This window comes from Staurois parvus, unplaced genomic scaffold (assembly GCF_062004578.1).
Source record: "Staurois parvus isolate SC_StPar_1 unplaced genomic scaffold, SC_StPar_1.0 ptg000544l, whole genome shotgun sequence".
Lineage (NCBI taxonomy): Eukaryota > Metazoa > Chordata > Amphibia > Anura > Ranidae > Staurois > Staurois parvus.
Genome location: NW_028318340.1, coordinates 5,599,405 through 5,617,295, shown reverse-complemented (window position 1 = coordinate 5,617,295; position 17,891 = coordinate 5,599,405). Strand labels below are relative to the sequence as shown.

The following is a 17,891-nucleotide window of genomic DNA, read 5'->3' as shown; positions in this document are numbered from 1 at the left end:
CTATCAGTAAGAAGAGTTCTGATTAGAGGGAAGGGACACACCCCCTCCATACAGCTCACAGGAACAAAGCTGAGGCTGTCAATCTGCTTAAGGTTCCTCCCCTGTCACCATTTTTCTCTTGGTGTCAGGGAAGCCTGTTAGAAGTGACTGCTGACAGCAGAGAACTGGGGCAGCAGATCGAAATGACACTTAAGCTGGCCATACACGGATCGAATTCCGAAAGAATTTTCTTTCAAAAATCTTTTCTAAGAAATGGCCGATTTTCGTGCAACCATTGAATTTGAGTGATCGGGCATGTTGGAAATGTTTTGAAAAATGAACTAATTTCTAATCGATGGGAAAATCATGCAAAAAATGTAATAAAAAAAGAAACAAGCATGAGCTATGACCTGGAAAGAAAAGAAAATTCTTGGATGCGAATATTCTTTTCTGTTACAACATTTGGTGAAATTGAAGGATTGGTTGGTCGAATTTCGAAATCAATGATGGCACCATCAAATTACAAAATGCATGAAATTTCCGTTTTCTGAAGAAAAACTGTTCAGAATTCGACCCATGTATGGCCTGCATGAGTGCTCTTCATTGAGACAAGAACACACTATAGAAGGATATGCTTTGTTCATATTTCATATCTGAGGTTTACAACTACTTTATGCCTGCCACACATGGATCAAGAATCTGCCTGTTCAGCAGGTCGATCTACAAATCAACTTTTGTACAACCTGTTGGGTTTTCCCGATTGATCAGTGCCACCTGCTGATCAGAGGATTCTGATGTTGGGGAAGTCTCCCCTCTGTCAGAATATGATAACTCAATGGGAGTGATTTTGAATTGAGTCTTTTTTTTTCAAACCGCTGTCCTGCTTCAGTTAGGTTTGGGCACCGATCTCTAATGTTGATGAAGTTTGTTAAATAATCAGGGAAACCAATATTTTGTTCTTAAATTATGACTTGTTAATAATGATGTCTTGGGTATTAATAACAATAATTTTTACCTTTTTCAGGGTCATTTATAAGTTACTTGCATCAAAAAGTGAAAGCATCCGTGTGCAGGCACTAAAAGTCCTGGGATATTTTCTCAAGCACCTAGGCCACAAGTAAGTAGTGCAGAATACATCGTCTGTGTTGTATTTGTGGAGTGATTACTGGTGTCTGCTTTGTTCAGTTTAACATGTGTATGGTTTTAGGTATCAGCTGAAATTTAATTTGAAGGCTAACCATTTCCTTTCTCTTACCTTGTGATTTAATTTCTTTGGTGTGTGTGTGTTGCTGACTCTGCTGGCTATCAGTAGATGTCTGGAGTGCATTATTATGTGATTAATATTTTATTTTTATCCCTATGGCAGACGGAAAGTTGAAATCATGCACACTCACAGTCTCTTCACGTTGCTCGGGGAAAGGTTGATGCTCCATACCAACACAGTCACTGTTACAACATACAACACACTCTACGAGGTAAGATGTTCCGTATAACCTGCTTCTGGTCTGTATTACACATCATTATACTCAGGCACATCAGCCGTATTTCACAACACAGTATTGATACCCCTTAGAGGAACAATTGTTGCTACAGGCTTGGTAGAATGTCATAGTCAGGTTAAATGCTAGAAAATTATAAATGCTCATTTTTTTTGTAGGTAAAATTGTGCATTTCTTTTCTTTTTGTGGAGCCTGCAGAGCATTGCACGCGCAATCTGCAGATCATGCTTGCAATGTCAGGCTCCTGCAGAATCTTAGTATAGCTGTCTGCCCATACCTCCTGTATGGGCTTAACCACTTGCCTACTGGGCACTTCTACCCCCTTCCTGCCCAGGCCAGTTTTCAGCTTTCAGCGCTGTCGCACTTTGAATGACAATTGCGCAGTCATGAAACATTGTACCTATATCAGATTTTTAATTATTTTTTTCATACAAATAGAGCTTTCTTTTGGTGGTATTTACGCGCCGCTGGGTGTTTTATTTTTTGCTCTATAAACAAAAAAAGAGCAAAATGTTTTTTAAAAAAAGTTTCTTTGTTTCTGTTATAAAATTTTGCAAACAGGTAATTTTTCTCCTTCACTGATGTGTGTTGATGAGGCTGCACTGATAGGGGGCACTAATGGGTGGCACTGCAGGGCACAGTTGGGTGGCACTGGGCACTGCTGATCACAGGTGGGCGGCACTGCTGATCACAGGTGGGCGGCACTGATGGGTATAGGTGGGTGGCACTGCTGGGCACTGATCATCAGTACTGATCCCTTCCCTGACAATTGTCGGTTCTCGACAGTACTATACTTACGCTGTGACAACGTGAGGAAAGTGCAGCCGATAACTGCCAACTGTATTTACTGGTGATCTGCTGTGTCATTGGACACGGCTGATCACCGGTGGTGCGCCGCTGGGGGCGCGCAGGGGGCACGTTCTGGAATCGGCTATAGCGTGGTTGGGAACTAGTTAAGCTGGCCATACATTATACAATTTTCTTCAATTTCCTTTATATTTACCTTTAGCTATGTAGTGCAAGGTTCTGCCTCATTGCATACAAATTTGAAAGTCTTTTTGGTTTTACCTCATATTATATGGTTTTGGTAAATCTAAAGGAAAATTGTGCACAAATATAGTTTAATGTATGGCCAGCCCTACAGAAGAGCAGGATCAATGAACTATGAGAGGGCTCGTCGGAACCCTCAAAGTTCATTGAGATCTACAGTACAAGCTGTCTGCCACAGTGGCAGATGGTAATTGTATTTCATTCATTCACAGAACTCTGATCCCGTCATTTATTCAGAGGGGCACAGGCAGGTGCTCTTTGGTAACATATTACATACCCTAAATATGGGTGTAACATAGGGTTAATTTATCCTTTAAAGCTCACAAAGTTTCAAATCAGTCACTTTTCTATATTTCTATGTTTAAATTATTAATGTTGAAGTTGCAATTGGGTTGTCATCTAACCAAGGCACTAAGAATTAATGTCTGTGCCTGCTCTTGGTTAAGTATAACTAAAGCAAAAACGTTTTTTAGTTTTGAATAGAGAGGGATTGGATTACCTATTTTTATTTTTATTGTTGTCTGTGTTCCCTTTAGGGAGATTTACCCTCTCTATTTGTCCAGTTTACTGTTCTTACTGAAAGTGAAAGAAAATCCTAAATTTTGGGTCGTCACCAGAAAAAGAATAAAGGGGAAATCTTTTAATGGGGACACTAGATTCCCTTACTTCCTGTAAGGGACAGGAAGTAAAGGGAAATCTCTCCAATGGGACACAGATGGCAAAAAAACAAGAGTTATAACTCTCCCTTACTCTATCCAAAATTATAAAAAAATAAAGTTTTGCCTTCATTTCTACTATTAAATCAGTAAATGCCATGCTCTGCTTTTGCTTACTACCACTATTTTATTACTGTGACATGAACAGCAGCAAGGGAAATTCCTATTGGTTTATATAGGAAGATTTGATCGAGTTCTGCCTGGCTATGATGTGCTGGCAAGGTGTGTGCTTGTATGGCTTCTGCGTATTTCAATCCTTCCACATGTCTATAACCTATGGTGATTCCAGGAATATGGCAGATATAGAATTTGTGGGCAATTTTAGAACCATTCTATCAGCTATTGAATCTGTAGTAATCTGCCTCTCCCATTTATTGTTTTTGCTGTCAAGGAACTGTGTGATTAACACTGAGGTGGAAATCATTCAAAAATGACTTTGGTTGGCATGAAGATGATGTTGAGTAATTTTCAGTGCAACTTCAATTGTTAGAAACAGGAAAATGATTGAAACAGCAGGAGATGGACTGCTTTACACAGGGTTTTTTCAGATGAAAACTGATGGCAATATTTCAAAATTGCCAAGTGTATGGATAGTTTGAGTTTTCTATAGAAATGATTGATTTTTTTAAATTTTCTATTTGTATTCTGCTTTTGTTTCTGTATGTATGTTATTTTAGATACAGACATTGTTTGTCAGAACTGTTCTTTACAAGATCAATCCTGAAATACACCATGTGACAGTGTCATCCACTTCTTGGCTTAGTTCACCATTGACATTTCTAGCTGCAGAACTGTTAATATCCATGGAAATATTCTTTATCCAGGCAGAGCAGTAGCAGACACATTGTACTCCTAACTAGTTGACGCTGGGAAAAAAAGAAAGATATACAGGCTTAAAGTGGTAATGACCGCAAAAGCAAAAAATTATTTATCAGCTTGCCAAATCTTAGATTTTATGGCTGTATTTATTTATTTTAGTCTTTCTTTTATTTTCACCTTGAGATCTAGCCAGTAAGTCTGTTGTTTTAAACAGAGCAAGCTATCCTGCAGATGTAGCAGTTAGAGGGTTGAGAGAAACCATTTGCCACTGACAAGGGTGTTTATAATGATCAGCTTTTATTTATGTAAAACCTTTATCCCATAAGGTACAAAAGTGTTGCTGTAACTGCTTATAAAGTGTTAGCTGGAGTTTGACTTCAATTTGTTAGTGTATTTAAATCTGTTAGGCCATGGAACACTCCTTTACCCCTAAACTGACAATGCTGTTGTCCAAAGATGGCCATGTGCTCCTTCACCTAGAGTGGAAGCACTGTAATACATAAAGTGTCACTAGGTGAAAACAGCCTAAAAATAAAACTAATGCAGCCACCACATCCAATGATTGGTAAATTGCAATATATTACATGTTCGGTTTAATGCCACTTTAACAACAGACAACAATGCTACTATCAGAGATCTGTGCTCTAGCAGATCCAAAGATTGGTTGGCACTGTCTAAACATTATGTATAACTTAAATTATTGGTGGCAGGTAGAGAGCCCAGAGCTGTTTTTGGGTAGAAATACAACCACTCTGCCTATTAGACTAGTGATAGGATGGTGAGATAGTTCTGTAATAAAAGATGGAAGCTGAACCGGATAGCGTATGTACTCTCCAGCACCTCAGGATATGCACAGCCAAAAGGGAAGCCAAGGGTACCAGGACAGCGACAACCAAAAGGAAATGTTCCAGGGGTGCAGCCCTCCTCAGACGGGGAAATCAGCCACTGGATAGAGAGAAAACAGGTGGCTCACACACCTAGTGCATTATCCAAGGTTTATTGTAGGAATTAAATCATAAAAACATACTCACAGACGAAGCATGTATCTAAAAAGCATAGAAAAATGACAATGGCCACAACGGCGGGCAAGGTGTTCTCACTGTCAGTGCGGTCAAATGGCTGACGCGTTTCGGGGACGAATCCCTTTCCTCAGAGCTGATGACCAACCTCTGATGCTGATGCACGATGAATGGAAAGTAAAGTAAGAGCCCTGCTGTTGATGCCTGACACTGCATGGCCACCAGTCAGCTTCTATCTATTCATTTGTAAAACTTAAATTGGTGCTAAGGGCGTGAATACGCACCTATGCTTCAAAGGTCTGTTCCCCCTAATGTGCCACACCAGCATTCTGTTTTGGGTGTCCGTCTTTAGCCATTTTGATTGACCAGTGCGTGATGACGTCATTTATCTTGGCCCACTGGCATTGTGCACACTGGCACAAGCTGTACATTCTGCAGAAGATTTCTAACAGGTAGGCAATTTTATTTTATTGTGGTAATGAGCCTGCCTGTTCAGTTTATATTTATGTTTTGCATTCAGTTCTACATTAAAGGAACAAGGCGAAAATAAAAGCTGATTGGTTACTCTATATGTACATCTGTTCCAGATTCTGTCCCATTTTTAGTACATTCCCCTCATTAAAGTGTATATAAATCCTCGTCTTGTAAAACCATCTGTTCAGTTTAAAATAGAAATGAAAGGTAAAACATTTGTGTATAGAATGTAAAGCATTCCCCCCCCCCCCTTTTTTTTTTTCTTTTTTTTTTTCCATACGTGACCACATACCCTCTGTTTTCAACTGTATTAGGCCCCTTTCACACTGATGGTCCGATCGAGTCCACCTGAAAAACTGACTGACAGACCTGATCGGCTGACCATCCATAGCTCTCTATGGTGCAACTGGTGTCAGTAGACATGTGTCCATTGTAATCTGATCTGATCCTGTACACTAGAAACAGACAGATGGGGATCAGTTCCCCATTCGTCTGGTGGAATGGATGACAGTCAGGTGGAAATGGAAAGGCCGTCCATATCTATCCAACCGCCCCATAGAAAACAGGTGACTATGTCTGTGTCCGCTCTGCAGCAGTGCAGTAGACACAGACCTATCATCCACTAGTTCAGTGGGGATCAGCGGAGAGATCCCCCACTGAGCAAGCAGATCTGCTGACTGGTCCACCCCGTCTGAAAGAGGCCTTAAAGCTGGGAAAGAAAAAACTGCGGCACACTAATTTTCCCAGTGAAAGGCTGTGCGGGTGGGCCTCAGGACAAGTCTGATCATTGGAGTAGAGCACACTGAGTTCCCAGCACAGCTAGAGAACTGGCCACAGTGTGTTTTCCTACCTAGTGTAGTCAGTTTTAATAGGAAAGCAAAGGGATTGGCAGGAACACCAGGAATTTCACACAAAGGAAGCAATACAAAGCGAATGGGATACTTTTTCATACAAGTACATGGTACAGCGGGTACATATCAGGAATATGGAATGATGGGTTTACATATTCTTTCATTTCAATTTCAAGTGAAAATCCCATTATTCCAAAGTGACTGGGTCAATCTATGCACTATATTGGGTTAGGGTCGAGTATACCAACTGGTGGGGAAGGAAAGGAGGTATGGACCTAAGCAGCCAGATCTCTTTTTGGATACAAAAGAAAATGATCTTTCTAGGTCCCTGGAAATGAGTGTCTCCTAGAGGGTATTCAAAGGAAAAACTGTTAAAGAGCTCATTTACATCTCTGCTTGTGAATTATAACGCATGCTGCAATGCATAGTACATAGGTGTGAATGGGAACTATTGGTCTAACCGTTTTATGTCACAATATGTTCTATCAGACTTTTTGAAGGAAAGCTCAGCTGTCAGCAGCTCAGCACATCACTCACTGAGAACAAACTGGGCAGCAAACGTGTCATTTGTTATCTCAACTGGGACCATGCTGCAGCTTTTCTGTCTGACTTGAGTAACAATCTTTGTAGCATGCACACAGTAAAGAGGAGATTTCTGGAAAATGTCTGATATATAACCCATCTAATGCTCTGGTGGGCCCATTATTGTACAGCTGTAAAATCCCGAACTCTCCAGTCACTGCATATGTCTTACAAATATAGGTCAGTATATAGATGGCTTTCAAGTTGCTCTTCGCTGCAAATGAGACTCTCCCCTTGGTTCTCCCAGTGCAGCGTGGACTCATGACATAAGCCGCTCTGTAGACACTCTGAAAAATAAGCTCTATTAAGCTGTCCCCACAGAGCCTTATGCCAAATTGGATTTATCTGCTGATTTCTGTAGTCTTTAGTTTATTCTTTAGATAAAACCAAGAGCAGATTTTAGTGCAGCGTTCCCACTATGTTTTATGGAATGTCCGTACAGAGATTTTATTCTGCTACACAGAAGTTTCAGCATTTTTTATTCATCAGGATACAATGCGGTAGAGTTCACAGATCCATTCTGCAACAGTCAAGCATGATATTGTACGAGTGCTCTTCACAAAGCTCTGTCACTATGAAAAGCCCTTACTTCATCGTTTGTGATCTGTCGCCTTTTGTTTTGGGTATCATTATATCTAAGTTTGTGCTTTGCTTTGTTCTGAATTTGCTTGTGGCAGATGTTTAACTTTTCTTGGTGCCATGGTGTCATTCTATAATTATATTACCCAAGCCACGACAAATTTAGAAATGGGAGTATTTATGTTTTAAGTATACAGTTGTGTTCAAAAGTGTACATACCCTTGGAGAATTTTATAAGTATGTACCATTTGGAAAGAAAACATGAGTGAGCGGGCTAAATACATTTCTTTTATTTCTTATGGGTTTTATATTTAACTGTAGGTCATAATAGAATGGCACAATCGTAAAACAAAACATTGCAACAAGTAACCAAATGAAATGACCCCTGTTCAATAGTCTTCATCCTCATAGTTCATAATACTGTGTATTGCTCGCTTTAGCAGCAATTACAGCGTGCAGTCATTTGTAATAGTTGTCTATGATGCTGCAAATTCTTGCAGGTGGTATAGCTGCCCATTTGTCTTGGCAAAATGCCTCCAAGTCACGTAAAATCTTTGGATGTCTTGCATGGACGCACGTCTGAGATCTCCCCAGAGTGGCTCGATGATATTAACTTCAGATGTGATGGCCACCCCGGAACCTTCTCCTTTTTGTGCTGTACCCACTGGAGGGTCAACTTGGCCTTGTGCTTAGGTCATTGTTGTGCTGGAAAGGTCAAGAGCGTCCCATATGCAGCTTTCGTGCAGAAGTATGGCAGTATTTTCTGATAATATGCTGCGTTCATCTTGCTTTTAATTTTCACAAGATTCCCTGTGCCTTTGGGGTTCACACACCCCAAAATATCAGTGAGTCACCACATGCTTCACAGTGGAGATGGTATTCTTGTCGCTGTAGGCCTTGTTGACCCCTCTTCAAAGATAGCACTTATGGTTGTTGTGACGGACGCAAGATCGCTGCCACCAATATGTGACGGTCCCACAATCGCTGTCACCAATATGTGACGTACGCGGCGTCAGACCCCTGACTTTGTCACCCAACTAGTGACCGAAGGACTGGCCAATCTGAAACCGTGATGTCATGTGCTAACAATGCCACACCCAGCTGCACCCTGCACAACGATTTTCCAGCTAATTGGACCACAATCTATGTTCCGGCAGCCTGAGCGATTGTTACTGGGTCAGGTTAATTACGCAATTAACCCTTCACACTGCCACCACCTCCTTTTTGTACAGAGAAAGAGGAAACTCGGCAATATCGGCTATAAAACTATAATGGTTGGGATAATCGTCTGTATAACACGGTCACCGCAGGCTGGTTATACAGAGGGTTAAACAAACACAGTAGCGCTCTTTTTAGAGGCAGGAATTCGTAAATTGCAATTAAGAGCTATAGAAACAGTTCAACACTTTCAGAAGGAAAGATTTATTACTAAAAGGTCAAAAAGGGTGCAATAAAAATATTTACAGAAAAAAGATGTAACCAATATATATATATAAATATACAGAGAACAACAGCACAGCAAAGAGATAAGAGAGAGGTTAAAGGGTTAAAGTACTTGCCAAAGTCCTGGGTTAGCAGATCAAGTTTCAGAGCGAAAGGGCACGGGTCTCCCCAGGGGGTACTGATGTTAAAATGGGAGACTTCTTGAGCTTCTCTTTTCCTAGGCCTGACAACCCAATTTGTAGTTCCCCAGCAGGGGGTGTCTCTGAAGTCAAGGACCAATACCCCGTTTAGGAAAGAATCGTCTGGGCGTAGGCCTAAACTAGAGCCAAAATCTCTTCTTAGTTCATACTTTGGCTCATAACTTTCCATATGCATAAGTGACACTCCACCCGCGAGTAGATTATTATGGGGACACGTCTGAGGATTGATTAAATATTAAATATGAAATTCTACACTGAATGGTTCACGAGATCTACTTTTCTGCTTTCCTATGTATTCCAACCACAGAGAGTGACCTATCAAAATGTTTGTCTCCTCTTGGCCAATCTGAAGATATGCCTGGTTTTTATGTAAATCACTCATATTCCAAGATAGGAGACATAGGGGAAAAATGGATTTTTCCTGGATCACCTGCTCATGTGTGATTGAAAACATCCGCAAATAAACCATCATTGCGCACCAAATGTTTAATTAAAAATATATAAATTATCCCCAGACAAAAAAAAACCTTTTTTTTAATTGCCCTCTCACTTGCAGAATGCTAAGAATCGGCACTCAGTATTTCCAGTAGTGTAAACTGTAGGAATCGCCACTGTTCCACTGCCCAGAACCAGCGTGCATTCCAAACCCGGAATGTGACATCACCAGAAGTGATGTAGGTCGTCCTTAGCCATGCCACAATGTGTTTCGCTCTGACCAGAGCATCCTCAGGAAGCAAGCGTCCTCAGTTTTAGGAGACCAAGGCGATGTGACTTTTTCACAATGTAGGGCAGATATTGCAGCCTGTACACACTTCCTAATGCCTGTTATAGAAGCAAAGATGACCCATAACCCTTCCCTAGTACCTGAACAACTTTAGGAAAGCCTGATGTTCATATTCCATGCTGTTGTGTTTTTTGTTTTGTTTTTTAAAAAAAGAAAATATTTTACATAGCTAATGACAGGGTTCAAAAAGACTTCCTAGTGGTTGGTGAATGCTTTATAAATGTGTCAAACCTTGATAAGCACACAAGGTAATTGGTAAGCTATTGAAAAAGCCCTGATACGAAAAGTATTTGAATTAGCCCTTTATTATTTAGTAAGTGCAACAGATGTACTGGCTAGTATGAGTTCATTAATATAGGCCTGACTGAGGCAACCCACCAAAGCTTTAAAGGAGAAACAGGGCCAAAGCCTACTTCTCCTGTGGGTCACAGTTCACACTTCTGTGATCCGTTTTCAGCCGACGGTGGCTAAAGTCCTTTATCATCTGATGCCACTTAGCCAGTCAGGGATCTCGACTTTAATGGCGGGATCCACCCATATGCCGGACTGGTAGCTGGCTCGGCCTCTCGGCGAGCCGTTAATAACATGAGGCAGCCGCACCCTTCACAGCACTGCTCTTCAGAGAGGGTTGGGGAGGCAGAGCAGAGAGTCGGTGACTAACAGTCACAGACACTCTGCTCACTGAAGACTGAGAACTGAGCGATCAGCAGTCTTTGATTGCTCAGTTCTCAGTCTTAGAGGCGGCGGGGGAAAGTTGGGTATGATTGTTTGTTTTTTAAATTCCTAACTTCTCTTTTAAAGCAAATAAAAGTTAGCAGATGTTAGTATCTTTCTTTCCATTCTAAGGTCTGTGTGATGGGTCTGAAGGTTTCCTACATGGTTACATGGTTTTCCTAAAGAGTATCTAAACACAAAAATGTAATATATTGCAACTTAAAAGAGAAGTATGGGCTTGTAAAAAAAACCCCAAAAAAACAAAACGAAAACCACTTTTGATTTGATGCTGTATCTGTCCCGCTGGCTCTGTGACTGAGAACTGAGCAATCAAAAACCGCTGATTTCTCAGTATTAAGTGAGCAGAGAGCCTGTGACTGTCAGTCAGTGACTCTCTTCTGTGCACTCACTGGAGCGCCGGGCTGTGCAGAGGGCAGGAACGGCTGGCTCGTGCTCTCCACGCCTCGCTGGGAAGCTGAGCCAGCTGCCAGTCCATGCATCTGGGTGGATCTTTTCAGAGCCTGGACCAACTCTGTGACATCAGCCAACAGCGAGCTTTAGCAGAACGAACTGCACTCCTGTAATCCCTAGAAGTATAACAAAATAGCTTTGGCTATACATCTTCCTTAACAATCTTTAGATGTTGTGGCTGAATCAAGCATTTTATGTTTTACTTTCACCTTGTGATTCTATCAGTAACACACTTCCAGTCCCAGGATGACACTACTTACTCTCCCCTGTCTACTGTGTGAGAAAATAGAAACAAGACAGGACTGTGGTACACACCCCTCACCTATTGTCCATGATATATAAGGGTGTGGTTCTGTAGTCCTCAGAGAACAATATCATTGACAACAGTCAACACAAGCAGAGGGCACAGAAAGTTATCAGCTCACAGGATTTCTGGCACAATTAACTTTTCAAACAGGTATAACAAAACACTTTCAAAAGTTTAATAGACCAAATGGTAGCAAATACGTGAAGTCAATTGTAAGGGTTTAAATACATAGGGTTGGGTTTACATGCCACCTACAGGTGAATAATCCATAACTTTTATATATGTTATTGCTTTCATCATTATATTTAAGGTATTTTGCATTATATTATACAGGATTTATATAGCGCCAACAGTTTGCTCAGCACTTTACAATATAAGGGAGACAATATAGCAACAATACAGTTCAATACAAGAGGGATTTGAGGGCCCTGCTCCTTGGAGCTTACAATCTAGGATTATGGTCTCTTCCATTGCTCCATGGACCTGTAGGCTGGGTTCCAGTATGTCATGTGGGAGATTTCTTTTTCTGGTTTTCATGCTTGTGGCAGTCACACAACTCTGGTTTTCATGTGAAATAGTCAGCTATTCCTGGAATTTGCCCTAGACCTTCCATTCCTTCCTTTTCTGCGAACATGAAAACTCCATTTTAATGATGGATCACAGATCACTAATGTACTCCGGAATGCAGCTGTAGTACAGCCTGCATGATTATTATTATTATTATTATTCAGTATTTATAAAGCGCCAATAGTTCGCTCAGCGCTGTACATTACAAAGGGGGACAGAACATGTGACAGAACAATACCAATACAATGCAAAACATGAGGGGATCGAGGGCCCTGCTCTTTCAAGCTTACAATCTAGGAGGGAGGGGATGGTGATTATGTTTGATATTGATTTAGTCAAATCACGAAGTGCCGAAGAAACTAGTTTTACTCGGAACAGATATGCCTTTAACAATTATGTAGTGTATGACAGTGAGAGGAATTGGTGACATTAATCTTAATAATTACTTCCATTGCTGTTACGTTCCAAGGGCCTTCATGTAGCCAGGCAGGCAGACAAAGAAGGGTCTGCTGTAAAACATTCATCTGTTTTTATCTCTTAAAGTAGAAATCAATGTAGTGTACTAGGTAAAAATGCTTTGTGACCCCCCAAAGACATGCATTAATATACAGTATGTAAGGTAGCCCATACATTCAGCATTTTTTTAAATTCAACCAGCAGGTAGAACAAAAAAAAAGATCTGACACGGGTGGCTGGAGGGAATCCTCCCCGCTGGACTATTTTGTCCTTATGGCGGGGAGCCAACCAGAGCTCCCATACATGGATCGAAATTCTCTGTTGGAACACACTGACCAGCAGCTGCAGCCGCTGTTCAATAAATATTTTCCAATATTCCCATTCGCCAGAAGCCCATCGTTACATCCACGTCTGTCGAGTGAAAATGGCCATATGCGGATCGAAATTTGGCCCTGCAATGCCAGCTGTCCATAGGATGGGGTTTTGGATTGGCTGATCTGATGATTGCTTAGATGTCACATTAATGAAAATCGAATGTATACATCCTCTTTAATGGAACTAGCTAAATGGGTTTCTTTTGAAGAAATTTCTCTACTGCTGTTTCCATTGCGTATAGTAAGACAAGTGCTTTGATTAGTGTCACTATAAGCAGTATATATTTCTTTGCACGTACACAATATATTTGCAAACCTACCATTATGCAGGCCATAGATGGGTCGAAAATCGGCCGATTTTTCGGCCGAAAATAAAATCGGCCGATTTTCAGATCGTTAGTGGGCGATTTGGTCGGCCGTTTTTCGGTATTTTGGCCGTTTTTTTTTTTTCGGTAAAGTTGGAAAAAAATTGGCCGATTTTGCCGATCGGCCGATTTTCGCGGCAGTTAGTGGGCAAATCGGCCGATTTTTTACCGATAAAAAATCTGCGCATGAGCAGTGACCTGCAAGAGGAAGACAAAAAGAAGAAAAAGAAGAAGAGGAAGACGAGGAAGAAGAAGAGGATGAAGAAGAAGAAGAGGATGAAGAAGAAGAAGAGGATGAGGATGAAGAAGAAGAAGAGGATGAGGATGAAGAAGAAGAAGAGGAAGAAGAAGAGGATGAAGAGGATGAGGATGAAGAAGAAGAGGATGAGGATGAAGAAGAAGAGGATGAGGATGAAGAAGAGGATGAGGATGAAGAAGAAGAGGATGAGGATGAAGACGAAGAAGAGGATGAGGATGAAGACGAAGAAGAGGATGAGGATGAAGACGAAGAAGAGGATGAGGATGAAGAAGAAGTAGGATGAAAATAAGAAGAATTCCAGTCCAGCAAAAAGTGTCTCTGCAGAGAGCTCCGCTATTTCTGACAGTTCTCTGACAGTTCCTTGACATTTACAGCGGTTGAAACATTGTATCTATTTGTTTCCGAATAAAAACATCTGTATCCTAAATGGAAACAAATAGATACATTGTTGCAACTTCTATAAATGTCAAGGAACTGTCAGAGAACTGTCAAAGAAATAGCAGAGCTCTCTGCAGGGACACTTTTTGCCGGCTCTAGACGGGTAGAAAATCGGCCGATTTTTTTTACCATTGATGGTAACGTCGGCCACTTGAACAACCGATTTTTCGTTTTTTAAAAGAAAAATCTGCAGTTTTTCTCCCCATCTATGGCCTGCATTAGGCTAGGTTCACACCTATGCAGTTTGCTTTTGTTCCGTTTCTGCAGAGCGTTAAGCGTTTTTGCACATACGTTTTGCTTTTTTTTGCCAACTTGTTGCTGGACAGATTAAAACACAAAACATGTCAAAACCGCTTCATAAATGCACTGCATGCATTTCTGGAGAGTCTTCATTGAAGTCTATTGAACCAAAACGCAACATTTTGCGTTTAAAAAAAGTCCCTGACCCTTTCCAAAAAATGCAGCGGGTGAAAACGCAGATATGTGAATGTGTCCCATAGGAAATCATGTTAGATGGACTGTAGTGCGTTTCTGCAAAATGTAAAACGCCGCAAAATGCTTATCCTTATTACTAACTTACTACATGCGACACCATCTGCATTAAAGAGGAACTTCTCTTTTGTTGATAAAAAAAAAAGAAGAAAACATTCCCCTTGGGTGATCTATGTACATTGCAAGTATTTTAACAAATGTTTCCTACATTTTTTTTATTCTGAATAGGAATCATTGTCTGTAAGGGAATGACTTTATAAATCAGCTGCTGCATCTTCAGGGCACTAACGAGGAAATTGGAAGGGTCTGCATCCCTTTAGACATGATTTCCCTTTGTGAGTATCTCAACAAAAATGACATTTTTGTTGCAGGGGATGCCCAAAATCGTACTTGTATCTTAGTTTAGAAGATCATTTTTATCAATGTTCAATTACAATGTGTGTCGCAGTCGCAGTGGTATACATTATATATATTTTTTTTATATGCAATTTTTTTTCCCAAGAAAGTGGAATAAGCCTTTAACAGCAGGCTGTTGCCGAGATTCAGAAGTTTTTTTTCCAAGCACACAGGTCAGTCTCTCATCATTGAGGACTAAAAGTACACAGCCACCTGTCAACAGCTGTTGCATTTTCTGACTGCTGCTGTTGGCATCACATCATTTCATACCGGCTTTCAAGCGGAACAAGAAATCTGCTTACGGTCAGGGGTGCATTTACCACAAGGCAAAAAAGGCATTTGCCTAGGGTGGCATTTTTCAGGGGGGGGCAGCACTGCCCCTTGGAAGAAAGGATGGAAGAAGGGACACACACAGCATGGGGACCTGGTGGGTTCCAAGAAATGCTGTGGGTTTCATGACGGTGTGCGCACAGCCCGCCTCTCGTTCCTGGGGATGTCCGGAGCTGTGAAGGGGAGTGTCTTTCTCGCCATGGGGGATGGTGGCTGGTGTATGCGGGGCAGTGGTAGTTAAAGGCTTGGTTGGAGGGCAGGGGTGCTCTTGGTCAATGTCAGGCTCTTTCTGCAGGGGGGCACCAATTTTTGTGTTGCCTAGAGCAGCGCAAAACCTAAATATACTACTGCTTACGGTTGAGGTGGTATATGCATGCAGTTTGGAAACCCCCCCAATCACTCGCCCTTAAGCTGCAAAGGCAGCAGATGGGGTACACACATGCTGCGGTTGTGATTGCATCATGGTGTGGCCAAAAGTATCCCCCTGTCCTGTTCAGTGGGCAGTATTGGCTGCCAAATGTGTCTCATTCAACTGAATAGGGCTACGTCACAGCCACCCACCGTTGCAGCGGGTTATAATAGGCAGTGGGTTGGGGACAAAATGCCTCCTCACTGCCAACCAGATACCCTCTGAACAATGGGTGAAGCCCCTGTAATTGAGCCCTAAGTGATTTTACTTTTTTCAGCTATTAGATGTAGCCACAGATTTGGTAACTTTAGTAGCTACGCATGTTATTCAAGACAGCTGTTAGTATTCATGGCACACTATTGATTTGTAGCTGCATAGATAAGCATTGCAGCCAGCTACAGCAGCAATTCTATATCCAGCTACAAATCAGCTGAGAAAATAAGCAGTGAGATTTGTAGCTGCTACTAATCACTGCTACAAAGTAGCCAGTGTGACATCAGCCTTAGTGGTTCAGATCCTGGATCGTGTTATGTCATACCGTATTATTAACTGCCTACAGACATTCACTAATCTGGCTTTAAACTGACTGGTTGGGAAAATGTGCTCTTATATCTCTAGGCATCTACGGACTCCAAAGATATACTGTAGAGCAACTGAAGGGCTTTGAACATTTCACGTTTTCAGCATTGGGTAGGCTATATGACCGTGTTAGATCTTGGGCTCTGACTGTTTTGTAGCTGCGATTTGTAGCTCTGCTAATGGACATTTTCATTTCTACAAAAAAAATCTGAAATCTCTTTTGTGGCTTCAGGAATCTTTGAGGTTTTTTTTTAGTTAAGCCCACTGGTTCAATGAAAAAAAATTCTGTATGTACCTAGCTTAAAGCAGAGTTCCACCTTAAAAAAAAAAAAAAAATCACCAGATACAAAAACTGTAGCTGCTGACTTTCAAAATACAGCCACTTACCTGTCCCTTGGTCCAGCGGTGTCTTTACCACCACTGGTTTCACCGGCCGTCTTTTCTCATTGGCGCTGGCATCTTCAGTGTGGGCACCCGGCTGTGACTGCTTGTGACTTCACAGCTGGGTGCCCACCGCACATGCGCGAGAAGTGATGCGCTTTGTGAAGGGACCTGTCACGTGTCCCAGAAGACTATAGGGAGGGATGGTAGGAGGACAACATAGGCTTCCAATCGCCTAGATGATCGCAGTGGAAGTGGGAGCGAGTACCAGTCAAATTCAGGTACCTGCTCCCCAAAGGTGCCAATCCTTAATGGGGAGTGGGGGACAAAGGCTTAAAGCACAACTTCGTCTTTTGGGTGGAGTTCCGCTTTAAGGCTCGGTGCACACTAGCATTTTTTTAAGCCCCTAGAAGCTGTTATCAGCTTTTTTTTCTGCTCCTTGAAGCTAAATAGTGTTATCCTATGTATCCATGCACACTGCTTTAAACTATTAGCGTTTCTTGAGCATCAGTGGCTAGGAGTGGGAAAAAAATAGTTTTGTAGAGTTTTTTTTTTTTTTGAGCATTTTTCCAGCAGAAAAAAAACCGTTAAACACTCCTAACAGCTTTTTTTTTCTACATTATGTTCTTTTTTTTCCGCATGTACTGTAAAATGCAAATAAAATGCTAAAACTCCTAAGCGCTAATATAACGCTCTTAAAAAACGCTATTACCAGTGCTTTTTATCCAGCATTTTTCCCAGTACTTTTTGAGCTTAAAAAAAATGATAGTGTGCATGGACCCTACGAGTTCATTGGCATCTTTGAGTTGCTTGTCTGATTAATACCCCTTTTACAGACTTTTGGAGCTGGGGAAAAAAAAAATTTTTGTTGGAATTACTGAAGTGGAAGTGGGCACATGTGCAGAAGAATTTGTGTCATATCGACAAAGTTTAGGTTTCTTTTCTTCAAACATTGAGCCCAACAAATGTATGTTAGATAAAACTAGAGTCCATAAATTCTTGTTCACAAATGCTGTACAGTGAATTACCTTTGTCGTTACTAGAAGAGGTTAACGCCTAGGATATGGTCCAGGGGGGGACTGACAACTCATGGGGCCCCTGTGCAATAGAGGATCATGGGGCCCCTGTGTCATTGCCCACACTCAAACCACACCCAAAAAAGCCTATGAAAGGTACCAGGGGCATCTTGGGGCCCCCTACTGACCCCGGGCCGTTGGGCAGTGCCCGAGTGTTCAAATGGTCAGTCCGCCCCTGATATGGTCTTAGGAACAAGGAGTACCCTATTTGAGTAGTACTATTAAATAATATGTAAACCCTTACCTTGTAAAACAACCCATTCAGTTTAAAATGGAAATGAA

At 41.5% G+C, this 17,891-nt stretch overlaps 1 protein-coding gene across 6 annotated transcripts in view; it reads left to right on the top strand.

Annotated features, from left to right (window-relative positions):
• NBEA (neurobeachin) overlaps positions 1-17,891 on the top strand; it is an 881,324-nt gene that overhangs the window by 340,741 nt on the left and 522,692 nt on the right. For all 6 annotated transcript variants that reach the window (XM_089690860.1, XM_089690861.1, XM_089690859.1 and 3 more), the window contains exons 17-18: positions 1,004-1,096; positions 1,346-1,454. In XM_089690860.1, the coding sequence (XP_089546986.1) occupies positions 1,004-1,096; positions 1,346-1,454 (202 nt within the window). The remainder of the gene's footprint in view (positions 1-1,003; positions 1,097-1,345; positions 1,455-17,891) is intronic.